At 47.0% G+C, this 10,538-nt stretch overlaps 1 protein-coding gene across 3 annotated transcripts in view; it reads right to left on the reverse strand.

Moving 5' to 3' along the window:
- The window catches only part of DRC11 (dynein regulatory complex subunit 11), a 237,563-nt gene extending 233,242 nt beyond the window's left edge, over window positions 1–4,321 (reverse strand). For all 3 annotated transcript variants that reach the window (XM_077155534.1, XM_077155536.1, XM_077155535.1), the window contains exon 1: window positions 3,963–4,321. In XM_077155534.1, the coding sequence (XP_077011649.1) occupies window positions 3,963–3,973 (11 nt within the window). In that variant the 5' untranslated portion in view covers window positions 3,974–4,321. The remainder of the gene's footprint in view (window positions 1–3,962) is intronic.
- Window positions 4,322–10,538: the final 6,217 nt, after the last annotated feature.

The following is a 10,538-nucleotide window of genomic DNA, read 5'->3' on the forward strand; positions in this document are numbered from 1 at the left end:
CCGAGCCCCAGCAAGAAGACCCCAGCCCAGCCCACCCAGCAGGCACTGTAGAAAGTAGGGATCCTGGGTGGAGGAGGGGCCTGCTCCCACCAGGGAAACCCTAGCAGGCCTTACAGGACATTGAAGAAGCCTGGGATTCTGCTCCCAGAATCGACCCGGGCAGCGGGGGGGGGGGGGGGGCGGCTTGCGGCCCAGGTACAGATCACTTGTTGGCTTCACACCGAGGTCAGGAAGCAGGAATCCTCCAGGCCCAAAGATGGCCTGCTGGTTGAGCCGTCCGCTTCCAGGTCCTGCAGGTGGGCTCCTGCCCTTCTCACAAGCCACTGTGTTTCCCGCGAGCCTGGTCGAGAGAGTGCGGGCAGAGGCCGCTGGCTGCCGGGGAGAATCAAGCAGCTGTCAGCAGCACCCCCACCCCCTGCCCCCCAGTACCACGCCCTGCTTTCCTCGGAGCTGAGAAATGGCTCCATCCCTTCTTGCTGGACCGTGTTCCCTGGGGATGGACTCTGGCTTCCTTGTTTTCCGGTTCCCAGGCTGCAGGATGCCACACCCTGTGCAACCGGGTCCCTGGGCAGGGAGCCTCGGCCCCCTGTCCTCCCCTGCCGGCCCCTGGAGCCCTCCACACACACTCCCCCACCCCGAAGCCTCAACCTGGGCCTGAGCCCCTCCTGCCTGGCTGCCCAGCAGGGCCAGCGTCCTTCCTCCTGGCCAGTGATCCCTACGATGACAGGAGATGAGGGAGGGGGCAAAGGGCTCTTATAAACACCAGCATTGTCGAGACAGAATTCACACACCATCAACTCGGTGTTTTTAATATCTTCACAAGGTTGTGCAGCCATGACCTCTAACTAATACTGGAGTATTTCCAATCACCCCGGCAGAACCCTCTTACCCATCCGCGGTCACCCCCTCCCTCCTCCCACTTCCCCCCTCCCCCGCCCACCCCCGCTCCTGGCAACCACTAATCTACCTCTGTCTCTGTACATTTTCCCATTCTAGACATTTCATATTATGGAATCACACAACATTCTGCCCGTGGGACGGGCGTCTTTCATCAGCAGCATTTCGGGATTCCCCGGGGCCGGAGCAGGTGGCAGTGCTTCAGTCCCTTTCATTGCCGAATAATGCTCCACTGCGCGGCTGGACCGCCCCGCACTCTGCTTCCTCCAGCGATGGACATTTGGGTTGCTTGCTCTCTGGGTGGTCACTGGTAGTGCTGCTGGGAACATTCACCCAGGTTTCCCGGTGGACGCATGTTCTCATTTCCTTCGGGTCCGAGGTACAAGTGCCATGCGCTTAAAATCAGAACCCATCTCTGGGCAGCTGGTCTCAGGCAGGTCCCTTAGCCTCTGGCTGCCCTTGATTCCTCAAGCATCCAGGGCAGCCAATGACACCTCCGCTGGACACCCAGAGGGCCCCTGGGGAGATGGGGTGGCAGGTGGAGAAGTGACCTTGACATTTTAATGTCTTTGGAGAGAGAAGGTAGGATCTTATCCATGAAACTACTTAAAACAATTTTTAAAAAATTACATGACTGATTTCAGACTTGAGCAAATGGCCTAGAAATGTTACAGATTTTGTAGCTGGGAGGACTGTAGGAGGAGGCGGACTCTGACAGCTGAAAAAGACCAGATGGTTATTTCTCCAGAATGACAGCTTTCCTAGCACTGGAGGCAGAAAGATGGACATACAGACGTATCCTGCTCCTTGATGGGAAATCTAAATATTATAAAATGGGAGTTCTCCGCAGGTTCCTCTAGACCTTTTACTCTGTATGCTCTCTAGGACATCACCCTCTTGGCTGGGTGCTCCCTCCACTTCAGGCTCGAGGGGAAGCTGGCCCTGCCCTGCTGTCCTGGGTGGGGCTTCCCTGCTGCTCCCAGACCCGTCTCCCTCTCTCCCCACAAGACCCCCGCTTATGAATCCCATTTCTGCAGGTGGCACCACCTGCTGCCCCTCAATGTCCCGTCATCTCCCGATGGCAACTGCCCAGGCCCCTGCCTGCACATTTGCCCAGCACCCAGTGTCGTTACTGCTGGGCTCTACCTGCCTTCCCACCTGTTCCTGCTGGTGGGCTACCTGAGCTCCTCCATCTACGGCCGTCCCCCGGGCTATCCCCTGTGCCGACACCTCTCAGTACTGACACTGGGCCAGGTCATTAGCAAACAGATATGCTCTGATTCTCCTATCTTAAAAAAATTCCAGGATGGTAGAACTATTTTGGTAATGGAAGGTGGTGATGGCAGCATAGCACTGAGAATGTCACTAGCAGCACTGAATTACATATCTGTACGGGGTTAAAAAGAAAAATGTTAGGTTGTGTATATGGTATTAGAATAAAATGTTTAAAAAAAATCGATGGAGCTGCACTACATAAACAGTGAACCCAAAACTAAATCATGGACTAGAGTTAATTGCACAACTATAAAAATGTGCTCTCATCATCTGTAACAAATGAACCACACCAGTGCAAGGTGTTACTAGGGTGGCTTATAGGAATTCGTTATTTTATGCATAAATTGTTCTGTTAAACCCATAATTTCTCTAATAAAAAAATCCATCTTCTGACGCCATTCCCCCTGCTACCAGCTTCCACTTCATTGCTTTTCCTTTAAAGCAATAGTCTAAAAACATTTCTAGTTATACACATTCCTTTTCTCCTCTTCTCTCTTAAACTCACTCTAATAATCTTTCTTTCTATTCCATCGCTCCACTGGGTCCACCCTAGTGGTCAGCACTGGACTCGAAGTTGCTAAATCTGTGGGCATTCTCAGTGCTCCTCCGACTTGTCTCAGTTGCATCTGACAGTGTCAATTACTCTCTCCTTCCTAGAAACACTATTTTTTTTTTTCACTTGGCCTCCAGGACATCATGACCTCTTGACTTTGCTTCTTCCCCACTGACCACCTTTTAGTTTCCTTTGCTGGCTTCTTTTCTCCTTTTACCTCCTACGCTGAGGCTCAGACCATGGACCCCTTCTCCCTCGGATGTATACTCATCCCAGGTCTCACGACACTACCTGCATGCCAGCAGCTCTCAAACCTCTATTGCACACACACAGCTCTCCTTGACTTATCTCCTCTTGGATGTGCAATAGGCACTTCAAACTCACCATGTCCGGAGTTGAAATCCTAATAATGCGCCCCCCCCCCAAAAAAAAAAACAAGCCTCGGCAAGCCCTTCACCTTTTTTGCTCCCATTTCCCGGTCTAAAACTTAGGGGTGATAACTGTAAGAGTGCAGACTGAAGCTACGCGCTGTGGGTGGGCACCACCTCCTGGCCCTATGAGCTACTCAGGCCTGTAAAATGGGGATAATGACATAAGAACCCCTATATTATACGGTTGTGGTGAAGATGAGAGTTTTTACATTTCCAGCACATTCACACTGTAAAACACGTTTGAAATGACTGTTAGGAAGAACAAATGAGATCAGAGCTTGCACGTGGGCTGTAAAAGGCAGAGCACTAGGTAAATATCCCGTTCCCACCTGAGCCGCGAAGCGCTGGCAGCTGTTCCTTGGAGAAATGGAAAGAGTATACCAAAGCTCCCTCAAGATCTTTCTCGACTTAAATATTGGGACCTGGCTGTTCCAGAAAGCAATCCACTACTTACTATCAACAATAACCAAAAGCAGTAATAAAATTACGGCTTCCCTAACAATGTCTCCACAAGGCTTATCGGGCATAAGCAATGGTCCCGGCCCGGGGCTAATCTGGGAGGGGGGCGCAGAATAGGGTGGGGGTGGGGGTGAGCTAAGCGTATAAGATTCGTTGTCCACAAGACGCTGGTACTCCATCCTAAGGCATATGGAAATTTGCTAAAATACAAGGGGAGAGATAAGAGTAGAGAAGGAGAGAAGGAAAGGGAAGGGGAGAGAACAGAGCAAGCCATTTTTTGGCGTCGAAAGCCCACATAGGCTAGGGGAGAACTGCGTCTCTCCCGCGGCGCGGAGCCCCTCACTCACGCGTTGGACATGGCCGGCTACTTTCCCTTTGGCCCTGGCCGCCAGGAAGCTCTCGCGTCGCCGTCGGAGGGGCTGCGGGCTGCCGGAGTCGGGGCCCCACTAGTTGCTTCTGGAGGGCGGGCGGGGGACTCCTGCAAAGAGGGAGGGCGGCGGGACCGGAGATGTCCTCTCTCCCCTGCAGGGAAGGGCCACAGCCGGGGGCGCTTCACCGCCCTGCAGCGGGCAGCGCGCAGACCGAAGCGGTCCCGATCTTTCGCGTCGTGACCCCGAAGCTCCCGAGCCCCCAAACCTTACTTAGGCCACCCAGCAGGAGGCGAGGCGGCCCTAGCAACGGAGACTCTACGCCTGCGCAGTGCCGCTCCGCGCCCACACGCGCAGCTCCGCCCCCCTCCAGGCACGCTCTGCGCCTGCGCCGTCGACTCCTGTTACCATGGCAACCGCACGCGATGCTGAGGCTGGCTCCGCCTGTGCGAGGCGGGAGGGTCGGACCCGCAGCCACCCCGGAGCCCCGGCGGGAGCTGAGTGCCCGCGCCGGCCCCGCCCAGCGAGCCGTCACCGGGCGCCCGCCACCGACCCTCGTCCTCAGTCCATTTCCAGACGCCCCAGACCTCCAAAGGGACCCCCTTGTCACTGTGCTGTTGGCCCCTTTGTCACCCACCTTCAGCTTTGTGGCCTTGGACGAGGTCCTTAATGATAAGTCTTCAATGTTCCCATCTGTAGCGAGGGAATAATAGTCATTCATTCGTTCAAAATTTTACCGGGCATCTATTGAGGGTCAAGCTCAGACTTCAGTTCTGGGGATCAGCTCTAAGGCATTGTAAATGCCAAATGCTAGGCAGATGCCAGGTACTAGTGACTCCGAGAGTTCATTTCCATTGCTCTCTTTTCCTCATCTTTTATAACTGTTGAGATTTATGTGCAAATTTTATAACCTGCAGTTTCTATAGGAACGTATCCAGAACTAACGCAGTCAAGAGAGCATGGGGAAGACAAACATGTAAAAGTGGCAGAATGAATGTGAAACACAGACCCTCTCCCCAACAATAACTAATGAAATAAGGACAATAGTTTTAAAAATCCGAAAAAAAAAAAAAAAGCAGCAACCAAACAAGAAAGTTAAGTACAGCTTTGTACCATAAACTTCAAAAGATGTACCGGTAAAATAAGTAGTCGCCTACTGTAGAGGAGAATGGCATCTAACCTCATCCCTTCTCCTCCAAAGCCCAACTGAGAAAGAAACCAACTAGAAAGATTGAGAGAAGTCTCACTGTTTCTTAATAATAATGAAGACTATAAAACTAGCAGAACAAATCTGAAAGGAAGTGAGCTGGAAGGGGGAGTAGGTTAAGCACGCCACCTGGGGAAATCCAGGCAAACTAAAACTATCATGAGTACAAACCCACCCCTAATTCCTCCAGGACTCAGCAGAGTCACGGAAAGTTGCTAGCCTGCCATTTTCTAGTGCCCTGCCCTGAATTGAGGCACAGATCGAACTTTGAAGTGTGCTCTATCAGAGGAATACACACTCGCAACAAGGTTGGGTGAATGGTGGCAGAAGAATGTACCAGAATCTCAGAAGAGAAGGCAGAGCCTGGGCATTACATAGTTTTGGTGGGTGGTCCTTATCTCCACTGTGCACTTAAGCTGCAGAAAAGAAGATAAAACTGCAATATCCCAGCTCCTTCAAACTCATTTAGAAACAGTGAGAAGGGCATCAAGGAGAGCTCACCCACACTGCATTTCAACAGATAGAAGATTTGCAAAGAACAACCCTTGTTAAAAATGAATAAGATAGGGGGTGCAAAGGTAGTTCAGTGGTAGAATTCTCCCCACCACGTGGGAGACCCGGATTGGATTTCCAGTCCATGTGCTTCCTCAACAAACAAACAAAAAGTCAACAAATGGTGCTGCAGTAATGGAATATTCACATGGAAAAATAATGAAATGTGATCCCGCCATACAGCATACCGAAGGAAGAAAAAATGAGTAAGATAGAACAAGCGTATCCACTATCCAAATCCAAAACTTCCGTAAAGGAGGAATTTAACAAAGGAACATGGCATGGGTGAGTCTGGCAGATTGAATCATGTCCACCAACAAAAGGCATGTTTTTGATCTTGAATTGCATACCTGTGAGTGTGAACCCATTTGTTAACAGGACAGTTTATTATCAGTTAAGATGCGGACTCATTTGTGATTAGGGTGTTCTAAGATCCTATTTAGGCATTGCCAAACTGAGTCAGGGCAGGCCTCAATCCATGTTACTGGAGATCATATAAAAAAACCCACAAGTCAGAGAAAGACACAGGAGGAGATCCACGAGAGCAGCACGCGATGGAAACAGAGATGCCAGCCATGCAGTCCCAAGGACCGCAGTGAGCCAGGCCTCGGGGAGAAAGCATGGCCTTGCCAGCGCCTGCGTCCCGAACATCTGTCCTCCAAAACTGTGAAACAATAAATGCTTGTGGTTAAGACAACTAGTGGGTGGTATTTTTCATAGCAGCCCTGGAAGATGAAAACTGTGAGACAGGGATGAGGAACGGAGTCTGGAAGAAAACATACCCAAATGAAAGAAGAAAAGCTCTTATTGTGCTCTATGTTAGGGAATAAGTTAAAAAGAACATTAATTTACTAAAATAAGAGCTGGCAGAGAATCAAACATCCAAGTGAGAAAGTAAGGAAAGTTATAGAGCCAGGAAGCCAAATGAAAATCAGAAGTAGCTCAATACAGAAAATAAATTAGAAAAACCAGAGAACAGACCAGACACAATTCAGCTGAAATACTGAGAGAAAAACCTTGAGCCAATTGCAATGTGTGCACGAGCAGAAGTCTGAGACCTTTAAGCCGTTGGAAAAGGGTTCGTTGGTGTCCCTGAAAAAGAGACCCTCCAACATTAATGTTTTTTTGGAGATCTGAAGTGTCTGAAATTTAGATTTCATATTTAGAACTAAATCTGCAGATAAAAATTCTCAATATGGGTAAATAATGGGGGAAGGGACAAGAGTTAAGGGGAGGATTAGATTTCCTATCTGGTGGGGGTGTGTTTATTGATTATCTTTCTCTTGGGAACAATGACATTATCTGGAATAGAGAGTGTTGATGGACTATTGACTTTGGGCATTGTACATGATGCCTAACGAATGCAGGTGGCTGAAGGATGCACTGAGGAGAAGTAAACTGGAGAACAATGGTGTATACATATGATCAAATATTGTGCTGCTATAAAAGGAACAAAGTTGTTGGGCATGTGACATTGTGAATGAACCTGTGGGACATTGGGTGACATGAAATAAGCCAGAAACAAAAGAGCAATTATGGTATGGTCTCCTTTGGAAAATGCTTAGAAGAAAACGGGCCTAGATTGTAAGCTCTTATAGCTGTCCCATTTAGTCCGGAGTGGTAATTGTTGTTTCTGGATTTTGAGAGGCTGTTTTGTATGTGTATAACCTGGTATTTAGAGATAAGAATGAAGCCAATCAGGTCAGGATTAAGGGAATTCAGAACACAGGGGTAAGGAAGACACTGTCTATATGTTAGAACCTCATCTACTCTTTGAGACCAAAGGAAGAAAGTTTTATTTTGCTGGAAACTAAATTTTCTGTCGCACATCATTTAAAAAAAAATTTTTATTCATAAGACAATTGTTCTAGTTTGCTAGCTGCCGGAATGCAATATACCAGAAACTGAATGGCTTTTAAAAAGGGGAGAATTTAAGGAGTTGCTGGTTTACAGTTCTAAGGCTGAGAAAATGTCCCAATTAAAACAAGTCTATAGAAATGTCCAACCTAAGGCATCCAGAGAGAGATACTTTGGTTCAAGAAGGCCAATGATATTCAGGGTTTCTCTCTCATCTGGAAAGCACATGGTGAACACAGTCACGGTTTCTCTCTTGGCTGGAAGGGCACATGGCAAACAGCGTCATCTGCTACTTTCTCTCCTGGCTTCCTGTTTCATGAAGCTCCTCGGGAGGCATTTTCCTTCTTCATCTCCAAAGGTCGCTGGCTTGTGGACTCTGCTTCGTAGTGCTGCAGCATTCTCTGCTCTCTCTGAATCTCTCTGAATCTCTCATTCTCCAAAATGTTTCCTCTTTTATAGGACTTCAGAAACTAATCAAGACCCACTCAAATACGTGGAGACATGTCATCCCTTAATCCAGTTTAACAACCATTCTTAACTAAATCACATCAACCAGGGAGATGATCTCATTACAGTTTCAAATATACAGTATTGAATAGGGATTATTCTACCTTTAAGAAATGGGATTTATATTAAAACATGGCTTTTCTTAGGGGGCATACTTTCTTTCAAACCAGCACAACAATGTACAAGCATATACATTCTTAACATACAAACATTCCATACGTGGTGTACAATCAATGGCTCACAATGTCATCACATAGTTGTATATTCATGGCCATGATCATTCCTTAGAACATGTGCATCACTCCAGAAAAAAGAAAAAACTCACACATACCATGCCCCTCACCCCTCTCTCTCATTGACCACTAGTATTTCCATCTACCCAATGTATATATATTTTAATTTTAACATTTGTTCCCCTGTTATTTATTTGTTTTTAATCCATATGTTTTACTCATCTGTCCATACCGTAGACAAAAGGAGCACCAGACACAAGATTTTCACAATCACACAGTCACATTACAAAAGCTATATCATTATACAATCATCTTCAAGAAACATGGCTACTGAAACAGAGATCTACAGTCTCAGGCACTTCCCTCCAGCCTATTACACCTTAAACTAAAAAGGGGATATCTATATAATGCATAAGAATAACCTCCAGATAACCTCTCGACTCTGAAATCTCTCAGCCACTGACACTTTATTTTGTCTCATGTCTCTCTTCCTCTTTTCAAGTGAGAAGATTTTTTCTCAATCCCTTGATGCTGAGTCCAGCTCATTCTAAGGTTTCTATCCCATGTTGCCAGGGATGTTTACATCCCTGGGAGTCATGTCCCATGTAGAGAGGGGAAGGGCAATGAGTTTGCTTGCCATGTTGGCTGAGAGAGAGATAGGCCACATCTGAGCAACAAAAGAAGTTCTCTGGGGGTGACTCTCAGGCCTAATTTTAAGTAGGTTTGGTTTGTCCTTTACAGGGATAAGTTTCATATGAACAAACCCCAAGATTGAGGGCTCATCCTATTGATTTGGCTGTCCCCACTTGTAGCACATAATTTAACTCAACCTGTCTGGATAACTCATTTGAACAATCAAAGTACAGGGAGCTCAGAATCAGAATGAGGGCCTTTAATTCTATATAGCGTAATGTAATGCCTGGATGCATCCTGGAATATATTAAGCAGATAATAAAAAGCAATGGTAAAGTCCCTTGAGGGATGGGAGAAAAAATATGGAACTATTAAACTTTACCACTGGGGAAACCCCTGATGCTGTGTCAAACATCAGGGACACCCAAATCAACAGGCCAAGCCCTTGATCTTGAGGCTTGCTCTTGTGAAGCTTATATACATAGGAGAGAAGCTTAGCTTACCTGCAGGCATCCTAAGAGTTACTTCTGGAGGACCTCTTTTGTTGTTCAGATGTGGCCTCACTCTCTCTAAGCCCAACTCTGTAAGTGAAATCATATCCCTACGTGGGACATGACATCCAGGGGTGAAAGTCTCCTTGGCAGCGTGGGAGATGACTCCCAGAGAGTAGCCTGGCCTTGGCACTGTGGGATCAACAATATAAGCCTGACCAAAAGTGGGGAAAGAAGTGTAACAAATAAGGTATCAGTGACTGAGAGAGTTCAAGTAGAGTCGAGAGGCTACTCTGGAGATCACTTCTACACAAGCTTCCATTAGACATTGCAACCTACCATAACTTGCCAACCCCCAACCAAAACCATTCCAGTCAATCCTAAAGAACACCTAGGGCAATGTAGAAGATTCTACAAAGGTTCCATGCACTAGGGTAACTTTCCAGAAAGCTATAACCTCCAGAAGGGTCCGTGAACCAGATAAGTCCTGAAACTTAGAGGGGCCAGCTTCTCCAGAACATCAACTAGTTCCATTTCCCATCCCATATTATGGACAGCCCCTCCTAATATGAAAAAATTAGAATGGCCATAGCCCTAATACCCCTAAAGAGTGGGAGAAAGACCAAAAGTGATGGTGGAGTTATACAGAGAAGGTAGGGTTAAACAACCTATGATTGCTGAATGAATATATTGGTATTTCTTTTAGTCTCCAGTATCTTAGAGTAGCTAGAAGTAAAAACCTAAAATTGTAGAATAAAAAACAAGAAAGAAAATTCTCCATATGTTCCAGGAAAACCGGGGCAGTGATCACCAAGAGATATCTTGGGTACATTATTGAATGTCAAGGAGAAGCTCAGTAGAAGGAAGTTCTCCTATCAGATTTCTCCACAGTAACTTTCAATGTCATCACTTTCAAATGGAGCAATATTTACAAAGTTCTTGGGGAAAAGTGTGACCCAGAATTCTTCTACTCATTCGATTTGATATTCCCAAATATGAAAGCCCTCGGAAAGTGTAGCATTCATGTATAAATCAGCATGTTTTCAAATGCAAATCATAGAAAGCCCAATGTACA

This window comes from Tamandua tetradactyla, chromosome 3, assembly GCF_023851605.1.
Source record: "Tamandua tetradactyla isolate mTamTet1 chromosome 3, mTamTet1.pri, whole genome shotgun sequence".
Taxonomy (NCBI): Eukaryota; Metazoa; Chordata; class Mammalia; order Pilosa; family Myrmecophagidae; genus Tamandua; species Tamandua tetradactyla.